Source organism: Aedes aegypti, chromosome 2 (assembly GCF_002204515.2).
Source record: "Aedes aegypti strain LVP_AGWG chromosome 2, AaegL5.0 Primary Assembly, whole genome shotgun sequence".
Lineage (NCBI taxonomy): Eukaryota > Metazoa > Arthropoda > Insecta > Diptera > Culicidae > Aedes > Aedes aegypti.
Window position 1 is genome coordinate 299,863,722 of NC_035108.1, and position 20,510 is coordinate 299,884,231.

A 20,510-nucleotide genomic window follows, 5' to 3' on the forward strand; every position below is an offset into this window, starting at 1 on the left:
GGCTACGAACATTCCCGCACATATAAACGTCAATCAAGCTTATAGTCTTGCGCTTATCAACCCAAAGGTCAAACAACAGTCCCCAGTAAACATATTCGAAAAAGTCAAAGTTTCTGCCGGCTTCCATAATGTGTTCAATAAACATCGGTCACAGTTGAAGCATGAAACATGCAGCTTCGGCGTTGGATTGTGGAAAACTCTAGTGTGAAAACTCTGTCGGAGTCGAAGCAGAAACGAATCAACAGACCGCAATCGATGTCGGTTAGAGGCTAATCTGCCGGAATGGCAATATATCGATTCTGCTCATGGCTGGATGCTGCAGGTGGAGGATTTGAAAGCTCTTCGGGTGAATTTGTGCATTTTGCGGTTTATGGATTTTTCTAAAAGCATGGGTGGCATGGAGTTGAGGGGTAACAGTGAATTATTGGATCGAAGAATAGGAGATAAATCGTCACTACACATGTACGGTTGGTATATAAAGAACATCGGAGAGGAAGTCTGATAAATGTGCTCAAAGCTTATCGCACGTTTCCGTTAGTATTACTTTTTATTCAAATAGTTATGCGTACAACAAGTGGGAAAATGCATGCGGAATACTTTCCTCCATTGGTGCTCTGCAATACTCGTTCGTTTTAAAAGGCTGGGAAACGTTTGAGCTGCCGGACGATGGTCTGCCCCGAAGACCAAGGAGAACTGTGCTCCGGACACTTTCCAGCTTGCAATGATTACTCCTAATTAATTAGTTTCTCTTACAGCTTCCTTCTGAGATGTTTCATCATCTTCTACGCTGCTGCTGCTACTATCGTCATATTTCTTCTTTGTATATATTAGTGGTTGATTATCCATCTGTCTCCATTACACAAACAGCGAATAAATTAGTCGTATCAAAATCCACTGGACATCAGAGAATACATTCAACACGATTTCACAAAGTCGAAGTCATCCTGGGCTTCAAATGTGTATCTGTGTATGTTTGTGGAAAACAACTTTAAAGCGTCGAATAATTGATAATAAGTTGCCTCGTTATAATTCTTTGTTGTTTCTTTAGCTGCTCTAGATGAATTTTAAGGTAATCTATGTCGCATCGACTTTCACTCAACTTATGGCCCTAAAACATTAAAGAATGATCTGAATAACCTAGACAATATTCTCTCTCTGTTTTATGTAATAATAGTTATTATCATTTATCATTATCATTATTATCATTATCATTAAATAGTGTATTCCTTGTCATTCAGGTGTAAAACATACCTCATTTCTCAGTTTCAACTAAAGCTTTGACCGTCAGACTAGAATTTCACCACAAACATAACCGTAAAATCACTCATCCCTAAAAACCTAAAAAGTCAGAATATTTCTACAAATGTCTCCTCCGTCGTTGAGCTCAGCTTTAACCCGCTCAGAAAATAGCGCATGAACCAGATTTCTCCATAAAATACAGTATTTTACCAAACTCGGTTTTTTTTTGTAGCATTTGTGTCCGGGTTTGCCATAAGTGTCCTGTTGCCGTAGGTCCTCGAAGTTATTTGCTCGCAGAAGAAAATTCAATCCGTGTTCCGTGAATCAGCAGCCAGAAGACGAGTGCGTTGTCAGTCCGATAACCAAGAACAGTAGTGACCCGAATACGGGACCCAAGGGTGATGGATGCTTTCCGTGTTTATGTTCCGCCCTCAACGCCAAAAGCCACCATCCCCAGCGGGGGTCCAAGTCCGAGAAGTCACAACCGGTGCAGCTGTACGAAAGTCGACGGTAGGTCATTCATCCCCACTTCTGGAATAGACCCATCCGTTGACACCGACAGTTGGAGCCCCAGAGATTACACCGGCAGGAACTGTTGTAGCAGCAGTCGTTCGTTCGGTGTTCACAGGTTCCACCTCGCCGGATGCAGGACCTCCGGTAGACGTGGATCAGTGAGCCGGCGCGTCTGAGGAAAAAAAGCAGAAGAAAAGAAATGTGGAATTGAGGAATAATGCTTGAACAATTCTAATATTGCAGAGAATTTAAAATAAAATTTTGAAAATGATTCTGAAGCTTCCTCTCTGGTATAGTACCAATGAGTTACATAAAATATCCAATGTTGAAACATTGGAACAAATGTCAAATAAAATAATTAAAAATTTCAGACAAAAATCGTTACAATCTTCTATTGCCACGATTAATGCGTTATATATTTAGATTAAGTAAATTGAAAACGTGTTTTTTTTTTCTCTTATAAGCAGGTGAAATGAACTCACCTGTAAAAAATCTGAACTGCTACGGCAAATGAAATGTAATATTTTGTTAACAAAATGTCAATAAAATCTTAAATTTGTTTTTGCCAAATTAGGATGATAGTGTTGTCTAATAACACAGAACACCTAGATATAGGAAATAAATGTAATGTTTAGAATGATACTAGGGTGCCGGTGCCATTAGTGGACTACCTAAGCTATAAAAAATCATAACAAAATAACGAAAAGCCTTAACAGAGATCTTTTGGCGTCAACAGAAAGATTTCAACCTCTACTATATGGGAAAAATATAAATAGAGTGATAAAACTAATATTTTTACATAAAATCGCTTGAGCCACTATTGGTACACGTGTTCCAGTAGTTGCGCTAGTGCTCCAGTAGTAGACGTTCGGAAATGATACACGGAATTTTAAACAAAATGGTAAATTTTTACATAGGTTTAACATTTTTCCCTCGGAACAGCAATTAATATCTTTCGAATGAAGCATAAAGATCATCTCTAGCGCTTTTCTTCATTTTTATACATCTATTTTAAAAACTGCTTCCATCCGTTGATCCACTACTGGAACACGACGGCTACTACTGGTGCAAGGGAGCAAATTTTTTGCATAAACTTAATTATTTATAGGACATTTTGATAAAATAAAAAGCTGAAAATTGGCAAATCGACTAAACTAGAGACGATCTATCCACCAAAATTAGCACATATCGTTTTTATCGAAAAATGTTCGTTTTATTCCATAGTCCAATCTACTGGTACATTACAACCATTGGTACCGGCACCCTAATGCAAAAATGAAAAAAATATTTTTTATTACAATTGATAGAGATAGTCAGAAACAATCAACTGCTGAAGAAACGTTTTAATTGGTCTTATCGATGCGTAATATTTTCAGTAGTTTTATGGTCAGAAATAGTAGTCTACGCAACAAGTTGCAGAATTACGATTTTTACAGCATAAGTTGTACATTCATGGATAATTACGACGAGTGCAGTAAAAATCAAATTCGACGAGTGCAGTAAAAATCAAATCTGGATGCATGCACCATCATTTTGCAATTTCAGAAAATAGTTGGGTAATGATTCATAACGCAACTCAAATCAGTTGCGAAATGAACAAGCGTTGCGTAATAGTCATAACGCAACTGGTTTTAGTTAGGTAATGATTTTTCCATTAATATCTAAGAAATCAAAACAAAACCTGTACGCAAATTGATACTTCGTTACCTATCAACATTGGAAATGGAGTAATGCGTCATGCACTATACACTAAGAGTACAGGTATTGCTACAATTGATAAAAATAATTGTCGCAGTGGCTCATACAAATAGAAAAAGAAAGAATATATCTAATATGGTTTGTAAATTGTCGGTTCAATCTCTAGGACAATGAGATAGCAAACATTGTAAGGACACTATCATTGATTTGATTTGTGGAAAATTCCCGTTTCTGTCTCTTCCATCCCAGCCGTTGCGACACCGATCCTGATGTAAATCCTCCCCTTATGGTTCAGATGACATTCAGGCAAACAATTGAAATTATTCGTTGGAATCCAACACCACGTGGCCTGCTCGTTGACGCACCCACGCTTAAATTGCTAAGTAGTATTGAAAATTTCCTCGTAAAAGTCGAATCAAAGTGCAAACGAACCAAATCCTACGTATAGCCTAAAATCCTGTCGAGCACGGAGCGTGGCGCCAAACAAAACTCAATAAATCCAATCTTGTAACTACGCAGGGGGGGGGGCAATGAGAGTAGGGGGGATGGAAACATCCAGCCATCAGCGCCAAATCATTCGCTTCAACGAAGACACATTGACATCATCGGTGTCGTTGTGCTGAATCGGTATGTAACGCATCACCGCGTTCGAAAGCGGGAACGACGACGATTCTGCTGATATCACTGTAAGCTTCTTAGAATGTGGTTCCATAAGTAGATTTATGCGGATTGAATTTTCGAATCGCCTGTGTTATGAAAACTGTTTATCTCCGGATAAATGTGTTTTCTTGCTGTTTGATTACGATTTGGAGTAGCAATCATGCGGTTTGAAATGTATCGTTCCTACGCTCACCAACCGTCTTGTGAACACTGGGAGATTTTTCTGGCATGCAATATGGGGAATCCAGCTGCCAATCCTATTACTATCTCACCGGACGTTGTCGGATCTGAAAACTATTTCTGACGGGGATTTTACTGTGCATCCTCTCGTCACATGGTGGTACTAACAGGCAAAATGGTTGATGCCGTATGGGTTGTACCGCCCGTTTTACTTTTGCATTCGAAATTTGTCAAAGCGGTCGTTGAATTATTTGATTATCTCGGGAAATTGAATAGCCGTCCATTTTCCATGATGGGTGGTGCAATGGTAGTAACAGAACTTCCTGTCTGCAAATAGTGCCATTATCAACGCATGTGTTCAGTTTTTTTACGTACCAGTAATGGATTTTGGCAGTCCAATTGGTGAAAATGCGTTTCAATTAGATTAATGGAGTCGCACAGCTAATTTTAAGCTTCAGAGCAGTGATTCCCAAGTGGGCGAACTCTAGAAAGGGGGCGAAAGTGATAATATGCAGTGCCTTATTGTGCAATTGTCCACGTTGTCCCCCGCCAATAATAGTACCAGACTTCAAGGGGCGCCAATATAAGTGACAGACTTCGCAGATGTCTCCCACTCATATTACTCCCTTAGGGGAAGGGGTGGTAAAATGAACACTTTAAGGAAATCATCTTATTTCTGGTAGAAAAACAAGGAATTTGTATAGTTCTATCCCACAACATGAAAAAAGGGATGTTATCTATAGCAGCAACACGAATTCAGACTAAAATAGATGATTTTTCACAGATTTGTGTCGCTAGCAAAAAACTATGTAAATGTTCATTTTACCTGCACTATGTGGGTAAAATGAACAACTATTGGTGGTAAAATGAACATCATGCAAAAACGTGAGCAATACAAATATTTCTGAAAATTTGGATTACCTTACCGAAAATATATCCATTAAAACATTCGAAAAAAATTCTAAAGTTATCAGATTTGACATTATATCATAACGATTTTCAACACACTGGAAAACCTCAGAATCTCCGAGCTAAAAGTTACGTCATCATTTCAGTTTTCGTTGATATTTCAATTGACCTCCGTATCTACTCGAACACTCCGATTTTTGCTATAAATCGTACGTGTATGATGAAAATTTACTTTACCATCATTTTACCGCCACTTCCCCTACTCGATATTTTATAACTGGATACCGAGCTAGAGAACCAATAGTAAAATATGAATACCAATAGTAAAATATAAAATTTTGAAAAAAAAAATAATTGAATATTTTCTAGCGTGTGTCTACCTTAGTGGTAGGATAATAAGTTTCAGGCATCTGTGGTACACTTTAAACCCCTCTGAACGCAATAAAAAACACTGCAAAAAAATAACTTCAATGGCGTTCCAGGCAGATCAAAGATGTTTTTTTTCATTAGCGCTTCATTGAATGTACTACTTACAACAAATATGAAAAAAAAATATTATTTCCATTCTTATATCAGTTTTGTTTGATCAAATCATTTTAGAAACAATTTTGTGCAGCCGTCTTTGAGTAATGGGTATTTGTGTTTGTGATTCCACGCTGTCCAAATAAAGATCTGAAAAAACTAAAAAAATATTATATCGTAATGTTCAGATATCTCTTAAATACTTAACCGATTTGTATGATTTTTCCAGAGTAGCTCCTTATTACATAAGTTTGTATAGTCCACATTTTATTTTTTTGATAAACTGACGTAAAAAAAAATGGTCGCCAAATACATTTTGTATGGAGAATGTCGGTCCCCCACGGAACATCGGAAAATTTTTAGAATTAGATCATCAATGGCAGATATCGACATGGATTCGCAAACGAGAAGAGTTTTTTGTATGGATGGAAATCTAGCGATCATGACAAAATCTATGATGCCTCGCGTTGTTCTTTATCCTGCGATCATAACAACAACGATTAACTTTTTGTCGTCAAGTTATCACAACAAACTACGCTCCGCGAATAATACATCGTGTTGCACGAGTGCTATTCGCGAAAACAAGTTTGATTATTTTGAAGATTTTTCCACTTTTACTTAATGATCTACCTGAATATATGCTGTTTGTGATTCTCAAACCATTCGGACATTGGTTGAGCGATAAATAATACCGCGAATGCGGCATGATTCAAGTTGATCGCTACTTGTAACAACATCCAATAAACTCTTGGTCCCACGACAAACAGTGCATCGGATGCTTCATTTATCCGCTCTACGCGCGCGTCATGAGGTGTTGAAATCAAGCTGTTGCGAGAGTAACGGCCCTCTTAGATAATTCCAATACCGTGATGCATCAATACCCGGACACTTAAGGTAATACAAAACATCAAACTCTGGTTTGAATGTGTTTCATTAACATTTAATCAAAGTTTTGTCACGGAACACGTCATTTCATACAATAGCTTCATTGTAGTCTTGAACATTACTGGAAAAAGTTACGTTTAAACTTGAAATTCGTTAAATTTAAGTAGCATATCTTGTCTTTAAATCCGGACACTTTAAGCAGATGTTGTCTTCAAATCCGGACACTCTTGGTTCAAAATCCGGACAACTGTATTTCTTGGTCAATACATATTAAAAATGAATACGAATTGCATTAAAACTTAATTATATGCCACTTTGAAATCAATTCGAAACATGTTTGTGCCATACAGTGTTCTCAAGAGTATCACGTACGTAATAATTGTCACTTATTTACCTGAACTGGAGCGCCTTTTGCTCGAACAGCATATTAGACAGTTTTCAGGCATTTATCAATATTCTGATCATTTATAATGTTCCTGATACCAATGATTAGAGTTCTTTGTATACACATTTACACGACTTGTAGGTTTAACTTTCCAAATATTAACACAAATACGTAAAACATAGGGCTTTTCTGTTATGTCCAGATTTGAAATCACTTGTCTTGTCTGTAAATCCGGACAGTCACTTTAAACACAATTAAAGCCTGTCCACGTTAAATTTCGGACACCCAAATAATGGCAGCAAAAAAAGTTACTCATAATTCAACAAAAACAATTGTTTATTTCAGAATAAAAGAGTTATATCTACAAAATAAACAGTTGACAAGGATGTTAATCCTTCTTTCGGTAAAATTCTCGAACTTTCTGTGGTACACCCGCCATCCGTGTCCGAAATTTATCGTGGACAGGCTTTAAGTATATATTCTCTGCATACTACATTGCAACTGTATCGTCAAACTGATTAAATATTATGCCGTTCACAATGTTGTTCCAAACACATCATGAAATATATATTTCAAGCACATTATCGTAAATCAAACTTTGTTCGTGTGTGCGTTGGCTTTTTGACTGAAATCACTTGTACAACAAAGACGTGACATCTAACTGAAACATCGTACTTGTCTCTATTTTTAATATTTTTTTGGCAATGGTAACTAGATTACAAATGATACTTATTTGATGAGCAATGTTGAAGTTAAACTTAAAGAATAAAAACAAAAGTTATAAGCTATAATTATAATCTTTAAATAATGGATTTCATTGAAGTGTCCGGATATTGGTACTGTCCGGATTTTGATTCACCATGGTACTGTGTTGTTGATCGCTAGAGACGATTTTTTGCCATCCTTGGTTTTTTGAGAACTTGTGATTAAAGCTAAGTATGCTGTTTCGCGCAAGAAAAGTAAAGAAATTCCTTGATTGAAAGGGTCAAGAAATTTCCTACAGAGAGCCCCCTTTGAAGTGACATATCTTCTCAACTGCGTAATGCGATCAGAAAAATGTGATTTTCTTGACAATTTCTTGGGAGAAATTTTCCAAGCATCGAGATAGGCGATTCCTTTTCTTGTCAGTAGCAAACCGGCCTTAAAGGTGCAAAAATATCTATAAACAAAAAAGTTATCAAGGTTTGAATATGTTTATTGCGGTAAAAAATGAAGCTACCGGTAAATTTGTTAATATTGATACTGCTTACCAATAACATGGTGTAACTGTAATGTCAGAAGAATTAAGGGCATGATGGACACTAGAGTGATGCAAATTTTGAAATGTTTGCTCCTGTATGCTTAAACGATTTTTATTATGGTAATTAGCATTTGAAGTGATTCGGAAGAAATTTGACTGCGCACACGCCGTTTGAAGTTTATATGGAGATTACTATGGAAAACGCCAATCTTTTGTGTTCAGCCCTCTATCTTTTCATCAAAATAATTTATGGAAAAGTGAACAAATTCTTCTAATGTGAAGCCTTCCCAGCTACAACTTTTCCGAAGACCACTTTTTGATTGGATCTCAGGATAAATTGTTATTCATCATAATAAAGTTGGTTTACATGTAGCATGCTTCACCAACTGTTCGGCAGGCAACAGTGGTGCTTCTGGCAGGAAGAACAGATCAAAGTAATCCAAGCTACTATGTTCTACAGCAAAAAAGCAATGTTGCTCTGAAAGTACAGTGATACCTCCATGAGTCGATGTTCCATGACTCGATATCGATTCATGGAACCATACTAAAAACCAAATTTCATGGTTACTATGATGGTCCCTAGAAGCAGCTTTCCAAAGGATTGCTGTTCCATGACTCGATATTTCCATGAGTCGATGGTCCCTTTAATATCGACTCATGGAGGTTTCACTGTAATTGAATGATCATCTCAGCATGATTTAGACTTTGTTATCAAAAATAATAAATTATCCTTACGGAGTTCTGTTTGATCTTTCGACCTTGACGCTTGCTTTTGCCGGAGCGAGCGACGAGGGCAGGATCAAACATGTAAGGGTATGCGAAATACCGAATGATTCCGTCAAATACGCTTCGAAACGAAATTCCGCGGAATTCCACGGAACTCGCACAGGCGAAATTTGTATTTTGCTATTTCGTTTCGTTTCGCCAAATTGTTAAAATATTTCCACGGAAAATTGAAAACAAACGGAATAAAACGGAATTTCACGAAATTCGAGTTCAATTTCGAACAAAAAAAGCAAAGCGTTCGCTTCTACTCCTAGCAACTACAGTCAAAAATGGGTCCGTATCATGGATCAAATCGACTATCATAGATCAGAACACTATAACAGCAAATTATCTGCGAGGCAAACGAATGGTGTGCTAGTGAAAGCATACGTTTTGGCGTTTCTTTAGGAATCGTCTTATCATAGGTAGATTCATAACTGTGGTATGGGTTTTAATCGTTTTAATGCCCCACAAATATGAATCAACGCTTCTAGGCATATGTATGACATTTTATTTCCTACGAATGGAACAAATGTGTTTAAGCATGTTATTGTTGATTGCAATGCTGTATAGATTTATGGTTCGCGTAGGTAAAATGGGTTCTGCGCAGTGAATCAATTGTCACCCAACACGCGGCAACAAATACATTGCCATCTCCTATTCCTGTTGCAAAATTCCGCAACATCAGTTTATCATCACTTGAACAGAATATGACAAAGATCGATCACCACGTGCGCAGCGATTTTGTGGGCTTCGCATTGCAATTTCGAGCACTTTCTTCATGTTGGTAAACATTGACACACTATGGAACAGCATCCATAAAAGAAATTTGTTTTTGTGTTTAAAATAACTGATTAATCGCGAGTTGAAAAGGTTGCAACAATGTTGCGCCCTGTGATTGTCATGACAATTTTGCTTTGGATTGTGTCCTTATCCGCAACAGTTGCAACAAACGGTTGTGAGCGAGCTTGCTTTGTTGTTTATTTTTCGTCTATTTTGATGACAATTAGATTCACTGGTTCTGCGTGATTCCTACTCTATTTGATGAGATATTCTCCATTTAATCCAACTTCGATCCATATCTGTGTGCTACCCATAACTGTGGGATGACTGTAGTCATGGGCGTAAATAGCCATCAAACTTGAGGGGGGCCACGGCCCCTTCTCATGAGAGATAAAAGTCGTAAAGGAGTTAGATAGCTTAACAATGCTTGTTTCGATAATATTTGTGAACCGATTATAGTGGCGCACTTTCATACAGAGGTAGATCAAAACCTAAAAATCGTCTAAAACCGACTGATCAACTTTCTTATATACCAAATGTCACTTTTATGGAAAAATAGTAAACATTTATTTAAAAATCTATGTTTTCGTTTTATATTGCTAAAATGACGTATTCAACCCAATCTTATAGATCTCGAATAGAATACAAGGATTTATAAGCAGATTATTATCAGGATTTACCTTTCCAATTCGATTTGAACTAGATGTTTGCAAAGTTATAAAACAAGATAAAGATTTAAATGTCTTACCCAAGCCTTTGAAGAAAAAAATGCTTGCTGGTTTGAAAATATGGATTATTGTTGCTCAGCATTTCTGTAGCGAACGATTCATTTCTCTTAACATCTCGAAACCAAAATTTGTACATAGGAATGAATAATACCTTTTTTGTTAGAAACTTTAAATCCTTAAGCTGTTTCGCTACCATCATATTGAAGGATTGAAGTTTTTTTTTATTCAAATAAAGCTGTCGTCAGCAAATTCGTACGATAACAGTTGTTTGAGATGGAAGGTATTTTACTCATGGATTTATTTATATCCAATCATAGTAAGGCAGAGCAAAAGTTCGACCTTAGTGGTATAATCAAAAATTTTATAAAAACAATAGCAGTTGAAAATAAATACCATACAGTGAACCTTCAACATATTTGCTATAATTTCGCTGATTATCTTAAACTTTTGCCCCATCGGTGGGGCTCGACACTTTTACGACAGACATACTTTATATAAACTTATGTTCACAGATAAATACACTCTAATTTTTCATCAAAAAGTTGCCCAAAGAACGTTTTTCGCAAAACTAGGTGAAAATGTAAAATGTTGGTGACTTTTTTCGCACGTTCAGGCAAATTTCGCTAAACTTGAAGATAATATGTGAATTTGGGGTAATTTGTAAATTTCTCTGCTAGATTATATGGGTCGAACTTTTGGGCCGCTGATTTGAACTTTTGCCACACTATGGGCCAAAAACTTATTCCAAGCAATTATGTAGTAACTAATACACCTCAAAGCATCCTTATGATGCTTAAAAACACTCTTAGATAAAAAAAAATTAAAGAAGATTTTATCCTTATTTATTTCCATGTAATGAAAGTTTGATCAAAAACTATAATGTTTACGTCAAAAAACAACAAATAACCATTATTTTTCCAAATCTCAATCGATTCTTATGATATTTGAAGTGAAAGCAGGCATTACAATCTCATCTGATCGTAGAGATCATCTTCATATGGTGGAAAGATAGCATCTTCAATCCAAGAGCGCATTGGAAGGATTCCATCTTTCAATCTTATACATCCAGAGATTATCTTGACAACTCTTTGCTATGCAAATCAATTTGCTGACGAAAATTATCCAATAAAGTAATTTGTTGGGGATTTTTTTTTATTATCGGACAATTTGGGCCGGAGGTTCTCCGATTTGCATGAAATTTTCACCAGAGGTAGAGCTCGTGGATACATGACCAAAAGTGAAATTCAAAAAAAATGTAGTGGCCTATTTTCCCGGAAAAAAATAGGCGGAAATTCATATCTCCTGAATTATACATCGTAGAACAAAAAGTTTTTAGTGAAATCGTAAGGAAATTTTCTCAGCAATCTATTAAAATATAAAAAGAAAAACATTTCTCGGAAAATTTTCCACCATGGAGAAAATTGTCGGAAAAATAGCGAAAAAATTATCGTCTATATCATGAAAAAATTTCAAAAAAATATTTTTTGTTCCATCAATTCGTACTCTAACTTTCGTCCATAGACGGCAAAGTGGTATCTTTTACCGTTTAGGCGACAGAACTGAAAAACCGATGACCACCCGCACGCTTTCCATAGAAAAATGTGTTCTATTGTGGGCCTCATAACCATGCGCCAACGGCGGCAGTAATTTACACACATTGTAAGTGTAACGCAGTAAACCATCCTTTCCTTTCCAGTTTCGTCAATCGGAGCACTCTCTTTTGGTCTGTTCGGTGAATAGAAATATTAGTAATAGAACGCTAATGGCGCTGTTCTCACAAAACTGAATTAGTTTATTTTCACCTTTAACTGTATCTTTTTATTGTTTGTTCGGTGCCATGTTGTAGTGGAAGATTTTAAAATTTATTTGACACTTTGAGGACCGGTACTCAAGCTGTTAGCGCGTGGCAAACTAGATGTTGGAAACACGAACAACAGCGACATTAGCATTCTTAGGTTAATGCTTCTACTGTTCGGTGTTTTGTATGTCCTTTATTCGTAACCTTTACTATTGAGACCAACAGTCTTTAATTGAAAACGATCCTAACATTTAATAATATAGCTAACAGGAACTGACCCTCAGCAAGCATGGGAAAATTCACGAACTCACCCGAACGCCACCGATGAAAAATAGCAAAAATATCTGCTGCTATCGAACATTCAGTGATAGCTGAACCGTCCTAGGTGGAGTGTAGCATGAAAGCGTCGAAACCTATTGTGTAAAAGCGACAATCGGAGTAACGCGAAAAAAAGTGAATACCAATACACTTATATCTGCGAGGCACGAGTTAATGCACTTAGCATCCATTCGCCGAATGCATTGAACTGACTGAGAGGATTCCTACTCACTGAATCATTCCGTGGTGTGGACTGCCAGTCAGTGAACGCTCATTAGGGATCGTTCAAATATTACGTAACGCAACAGGGGAGGGAGGGTCTTATATAGTTTTACGGTCCATACAAAATTTTAAAATTTACCATACAAAAGCTGTTACGTGGGGGAGGTAGGGGGTCAAAAACTGACAAATTTTGCGTTACGTAATATTTGAATGAACCCTTTGCACTCAAACTCGAATGCCATTCGAACGGAATCAGAATGTAAACAATCATTCCTGGACAAACATTTCAAAAGGGCACATCGACATTGGTAAACATTGGCTTTGCAAGCCGCTGTTGAACCCAATTAAACTCGATCACACTACCAATAACACTATAAGGAAGAGCTAACACCAATCTTTCTGATAGTGGGGTTAGTTTGCGTGGGCGGGCTAAAAAGGGCTCAACAGCAACGTTTCTCAAAAAAAAAGACTCAAGACCTCTTGGGCCCTTTTCAAATGTTTGTCGTTTATCCGAATTTGTAAGGCGCACCCATTGAATTTGTAAGAATGTAGCTTCTTTCGTTTCTCCACCGAGTAGGCATGCTGCCTCTCAGTGGTAATAAATCTGTTAAAGTGAAGCCGTTCGCTTGATTTGCCGTCCGTTGTATCGTAAAAGACATAACGTAGGAAAGATGTCCTGGCCGAAACACCATATTAACAATATATTCATAAGTTTTCAAAGAAAGTGGATCTTGAGATTTGATCCTTGAAACGTTACTATAATGATTGATTGTAACAAGAACTTCCCGTGCGGCTTTCATAGAGACTGTTAGCTTTAATACTAAATAACGTTGCTGATGAAGGGCACACAAAACACCCAACTGACCAATGGAGAGTGGTCCGATTGACGAAAAGCTTCTTCTGACTGCAAAGGAAAGGATGGTTCACTGTGTTACACTTACAATGCGTGTAAATAACTGCCGCCGTTAGCGCACGGTTATGAGGCCCACAATAGAACACATTTTCCTATGGGAAGCGTGCGGGTGGTCATCGGTTTTTCAGTTCTGTTGCCTAAACGGTAAAAGATACCACTTTGGCGTCTATGGACGAAAGTTAGAGTATGGATTGATGAAACAAAAAATATTTTTTTGAAAATTTTTCATGATACAGACGATAGATTTTTCGCTATTTTTCCGACAATTTTCTCCATGGTGAAAAATTTTCCGAGAAATGTTTTTCTTTTCATATTTTTAATAGATTGCTGAGAAAATTTCCTTTCGATTTCACTAAAACCTTTTGTTCTACGATGCATAGTTCAGGAAACATGAATTTTCAAAGTTTGAGGTATATAGAGAAATCGTGAAAATTCATCTATAGTTTTCCGGGAAAATAGGCCACTATAATTTTTTTGAATTTCACTTTTGGTCATGTATCCACGAGCCCTACCTCTGGTAAAAATTTCATGCAAATCGGAGAACCTCCGGCCCAAACCTGTCCGATAATAAAAAAAAATGCCCATCAGTAAAAATTTACTGGAATCTGTGAAACAAACTTAGAGAGTTCATTTGCCAAACAATGCTTAAAATATTCCTTCATTCCGTTGCTGTCAATTCCAAAGCATTTCAAGTTTATTGGCATGTATGCAGGAGATATAAGCAAATATGTCATTGCAGCATTGGTTTTTGAAGGATATTTTATTAGAATTTAGCTTCAATCCATCTCAACTGAACGAATCACAAAGGAACAAATTTTTAAAATACATATATTTAAAATGTCCAGCTGAGGGGCCCTAGGACTGGCTTCCATTTTTTCCAGCATTTATATTCAATTTCAAGTAGAACGCGCAACTTTGGATGGGACTTTGGATCATGTGTTCACTGCTGTCTCATGCTGGAAAACCTATAAGAATATTAAATGAAAAAACTGCTTTTTTTTAAAATGTATTTCTTTCACTAACCTTCGTTTGCCGTTTGCCTTCCAAACCCATTGTCATACGGTGTCATTGTCAAAACTGTTTTCCATAACCGCATTGATTACTGTGTTTTGAAGATTTCATCGAGCATCAAATGAGTCAAAGATATTGATCAAAGATCGATCAAAGAGCTCCAAGATTATATTGGGTTATTCGATCCATATCTTTCTCAGATGATCAAATGATGAGATGAAATGCAATGCCTGAGTGAAAGTCTCTTACTTGAACACTATGTCATTTATAAGCTTTGATTTGATTTGAGAAGAAATCCTAAACATTTAATATCTTATCATTAATCTAGAAACAAGTTTTATCTATTTTTCTTACAAATAACGCAACGTCTTCTAATTACAGAAATTTTACATGAATGGATATATGTTTATAACGAAAAAAAAAAAACATCTCTGAACGGACCTGGTGTAGGACACACGTCGAGAACCTGGGATCGCATCCCATTCTGGAGGTAGTCACTTATGACTCAAAAAGTAATAGTGGCGACTTCATTTGGAAGGGAAGTGAAGCTGTTGGTCTCGTTAACAAAGACAAACAAAAAGAATTGATGTAATGCCCATTTAAACTATGTAAGACGCCTAAAATTGGCACAAGAAAAAAATTTAAAAAATAAAAAAAAAGGTCATATTTCAAACACTTATAGAAGAATTGAATGCGTGTCTTAAAACAATCTTCAGTATGAATAAGGTTTTACGTTTATTCTACAGAAACAAATAGTAACATGGTCTTATTATCTTTTCAATCTAAAACTTCAGAAAATTGGTGTCAACATAACACTGAAAAAAATTGTTGCGACATCTACGATTTTACACGGTTTGGTGTGGTTTTTTGTACGAATCCGCCACTATCTTACTATATGTAAAGGAATTTGAATATTCACAGCTGTCACATTTGAATGCAACTGCTTCACTGTCGTCTACTTTCTAGCAGTTTATATCTGTTCCCGACGTCGCGGAGTCAAATTTATCGAATAGCTCATAAATTTGAATATGAAACATTTAAAAGTTCGCGAAAAATGTATACAAACAAACGTTCGTTTAGTGCACCATTGTTTATTTACGAGATATATTTTTTTTTGTAAAACTTTACCATAACTCTCATACACAAACATTTCCCAGTAACAACGACTCGTTCTAGATAACTGATAACAAAATATCGCAGCTTGTTTTAAAATATGAATAGACTTTGATTTATAATTAATAATACCACTACAAATGGATCAAGCCAGTTCTTCTAATTCTAAAACATGCTTCAATGAATTTCAATATCGGGAAAGGCAGAAAAGAAACAGTAGGTGACGTTTTAAAATTACATATTGCTATTGTTTGTCAAACAATAATCATCCATAAATTTATATTCAAAATGCATTTAATGCGTCTAGTATCATAAGTGTTTGGTACTAAAAACTAGTTTTAAGGTTCTGTATTGTCATTTCTTCTCAATTTTTTGGGGGGGTCCAAGCCCATGGTTCGGGGGGGCCAGGCCCCCCCTGGCCCCTCCCTATTTACGCCAATGACTGTAGTATTGACTGGTCCGCAGGATATGATAAACTGCACTGCCGTTGTAAAGTTTCCAAAAACGCCCATTTGCCCTAAATTCCTCGCGGCGAATAGCCCAGGAAAGGAACAACTGCGTTTGATGAACTACCGCAATGTTATCTTCCATAAGAATGAGGAGAGCAAAACCACGGTTTCCTCCGGGGAACATCGCGTGTCCTTTTGAGCAAATCCGTTAATATATCGCAAAAATTGTTTGTACACAAATGTCCAAAAAGCTGTGGAGCGTGAGTCCCTGATGTTCTGAATTTGCTCAGGGGGGCAGATTATTGATGCGCGCATTAGTTTCTCTCTTGCTTTCCCGCTATGACGTCACTTTCAACTCTGCATAAGAACAGCAGGAGAATAGAAGATAAAACTAATTGACTGTTTAACGATAAACTTGCGACGACCGACGCGCCACCGTATTTCATATAACGGAGGTTATTAGAACTAACTTGGAGGTGATGATTTGGAGGTTATTTGGCAATTTAGAGGTTAAAATCACCTCCAAACACTAGCGATTTAGCGGTGGGATGTTGACGTTTGATCACGAATAGCACGCATCAATGAGTAAAGGCTCTCCGCGATTTCGTTGTTGTGTTATAAAACTCTACATGTAGCAGTAAAATCGCAGCGATTGTTTGTTGATATCGCCGTAAAAATCGCGTTGATTTGGGTGATCCAAATCCACACCTCAAATCTTCAAGAGCACACATCTAAAGAACCAGACTCCATTTAAGCTGAAAACTCTATCGATTGGTTACTCGATGGCCAGCTTGAACCGCTGTCGGGTTTGCTAGATTTGTGCTCTTGAAATTCTGAGGTATGCCTTCGATTTATATCCACCTTAAACAAGGAAGATGCATACATTATTTAATATCAAAAAATGAATCTAGGTTTATTCACGCTGTATACCACACCACCAACTCCTCTCTACTCTTATAACGAGACATAATTTCCTCACGACCCCCAATTAAAAAAAAAGGGAATATTGATAATATATTATTACAAGTATTGGAATTTGGCCGCAAGGCAAAGATCTTAACCTTTTCAATACCGACATCAAGTTTCAAAATTCTCTAGTTTCGCCATCGTTCAATCGATTTTGATGATTTGTTTAAGTAAAAGTCACAAATCAGTTATAAATTTGATTCATGCATTGCATGCACCATCAAAATTGGTTCCGGATTTAGATTCAAGTTTGGTGGGGGTACCTAGGGTATTTCACAATAGAAAAGCGCAAAAAAAAATTTTTTTTTGATTGTCGCACATCTTAATCTAAAGAGAAAATAAAATAAGCCAAAAATTAAATTTAGCTCATTGAAAGACGGATTGTCTGAACGAACATTGGTGAACTTTTCAATCTTATTTGCGGTTCTCTATGCTATGGCGCGGTAAATGGCTGGGCATGGCGTACCATTGGTACCTCGCGTACCTGCAGGAATAAAATAGACCCCTTTGTGCGGTCCTTAGCCTCTTGCCCAGCAACTCCTATCCCTACCTCCTCGTGGTACTGGCCGGGGTACGAGTAACCTTGGGGAAGATCGGGTAACCAACCCCCGGTGGGAACTTTGGTCGTATGCTGACAGGGAAGGGGGGGTTTGCTTTTGCAAACCTGGAGCGTCTGTACTCCACGTTAGGAGCGGCTCACAACAGCGTCTGTTCCCCATGTCAGGGGCGGCTGATCATCGTCCGAGTGCCAGAGAAGGACTCTAAGCTAAACTGCGCACTATGGCCCTCCGAACATTTAGGGGGAATGGTCCTCCGGAAATCCGGGGTTGGTGTTAGGCCCTGCGAGCCAGCCGTAAAAACACATCAGCACAGGAACGTCAACGAGAGAATACGGACCGGAACAATCGGCAAAGACCACAGCGACGAAAATGGACTAGCGATTGGAAACTCGGTACGTGGAACTGCAAATCTCTCAACTTCATTGGAAGTACTCGCATACTCTCCGATGTACTGAAGACCCGCGGTTTCGACATCGTAGCGCTGCAGGAGGTGTGCTGGACAGGAGCATTGGTGCGAACGTTTAGAGGTAATCATACCATCTACCAGAGCTGCGGCAACACACGCGAGCTGGGAACAGCTTTTATAGTGATGGGTGATATGCAAAGGCGCGTGATCGGGTGGTGGCCGATCAATGAACGAATGTGCAAGTTAAGAATCAAAGGCCGATTCTTTAACTTCAGCATAATCAACGTACATAGCCCACACTCCGGAAGCACTGATGATGACAAGGACGCATTTACGACCGCGAGTACGACCGCTGCCCAAGCCACGACGTCAAGATCATCATAGGAGATTTTAATGCTCAGGTTGGCCAGGAGGAGGAGTTCAGACCGACGATTGGAAAGTTCAGCGCCCACCGGCTGACGAACGAGAACGGCCTACGACTGATAGATTTTGCCGCCTCCAAGAACATGGCCATTCGTAGCACCTATTTCCAGCACAGCCTCCCGTATCGGTACACCTGGAGATCACCTCAGCAGACAGAATCGCAAATCGACCACGTTTTGATCGATGGACGGCACTTCTCCGACATAACCGACGTCAGAACCTATCGTGGCGCCAACATTGACTCCGACCACTACCTGGTGATGGTGAAACTGCGCCCAAAACTATCCGTCATCAACAATGTACGGTACCGACGCCCGCCCCGGTACAATCTCGAGCGGCTGAAACAACCGGATGTCGCCAATGCGTACGCGCAGCATCTCGAGGCAGCGTTGCCGGACGAGGGCGAGCTCGATAGGGCCCCTCTTGAGGACTGCTGGAGGACAGTCAAAGCAGCCATTAACGACGCTGCCGAAAGCGTTGTCGGATATGTGGAACGGAGCTCAAGAAACGATTGGTTCGACGAGGAGTGCCAGGAGGTTTTAGAGGAGAAGAATGCAGCGCGGGCTGCAATGCTGCAGCATGGTACGCGGCAAAACGTGGAACGATACAGACTGAAGCGGAAACAGCAAACCCGCCTATTCCGGGACAAAAAGCGCCGCCTGGAAGAGGTGGAATGCCAAGAGATGGAGTTGCTGTACCGTTCTCAAGAAACGCGGAAGTTCTATCAGAAGCTCAACACATCCCGCAAAGGCTTCGTGCCGCGAGCTGAGATGTGCCGGGATAAGGATGGGAGCATCTTGACGGACGGACGCGAGGTGATCGAAAGGTGGAAGCAGCACTACGATGAACACCTGAATGGCGCAGAGAACACAGGCACAGAAGGTCAGGACAGCGAAGGCGATGGCTACGTCAGCACAGCGGATAGCGGAAATCAACCAGCTCCCACGATGGGGGAAGTTAAGGATGCCATTCAACAGCTCAAGAACAACAAAGCCGCTGGCAAGGATGGTATCGGAGCCGAACTCATCAAGATGGGCCCGGACAGGTTGGCCGCTTGTCTGCATCGGCTGATAGTCAGAATCTGGGAAACGGAACAGCTACCGGAGGAGTGGAAGCAAGGCGTTATATGCCCTATCTACAAAAAGGGCGACAAACTGGAGTGTGAAAATTATCGTGCAATCACCATCCTAAACGCCGCCTATAAAGTGCTATCCCAGATTCTCTTCCGTCGTCTATCACCTATAGCAAACGAGTTCGTGGGAAGTTATCAAGCAGGTTTCATCGACGGCCGCTCGACAACGGACCAGATCTTTTCCGTGCGGCAAATCCTCCAGAAATGCCGTGAGTACCAGGTCCCTACGCACCATTTGTTCATCGATTTCAAGGCGGCATACGATAGTATCGACCGCATAGAGCTATGGAAAATCATGGACGAGAACAGCTTTCCCGGGAAGCTCACAAGATTGATCAGAGCAACGATGGACGGTGTGCAAAACTGCGTGAAGATCTCGGGCGAACACTCCAGTTCGTTCGAGTCTCGGCGGGGACTACGACAGGGCGATGGACTTTCGTGCCTGTTGTTCAATATTGCGCTTGAAGGTGTCATGCGGAGAGCCGGACTTAACAGTCGAGGCACGATTTTCACGAGATCCGGACAATTTGTTTGCTTCGCGGACGACATGGATATTATTGGGAGAAAATTTGAAACGGTGGCAGATTTGTTCACCCGCCTGAAACGCGAAGCAACAAGAGTCGGGCTAATGGTGAATGCGTCGAAAACAAAGTACATGCTGGTTGGCGGAACTGAGCGCGACAGGACCCGCC

The 20,510-nt window shown here is 39.0% G+C and overlaps 1 protein-coding gene and 1 long non-coding RNA gene across 2 annotated transcripts in view; both read right to left on the reverse strand.

Annotated features, from left to right (window-relative positions):
- Positions 1 to 497: 497 nt before the first annotated feature.
- LOC110676679 overlaps positions 498 to 20,510 on the reverse strand; it is a 118,641-nt gene continuing 98,628 nt past the window's right edge. The window contains exon 3 of the mRNA XM_021845501.1: positions 498 to 1,924. Within this exon, the coding sequence (XP_021701193.1) occupies positions 1,759 to 1,924 (166 nt within the window). The 3' untranslated portion in view covers positions 498 to 1,758. The remainder of the gene's footprint in view (positions 1,925 to 20,510) is intronic.
- Positions 14,500 to 15,005, reverse strand: LOC110676680. The gene is made up of 2 exons (XR_002500621.1): positions 14,782 to 15,005; positions 14,500 to 14,723 (listed from the first exon to the last, which is right to left on the reverse strand). It is a non-coding gene; the product is annotated as an uncharacterized LOC110676680 (long non-coding RNA).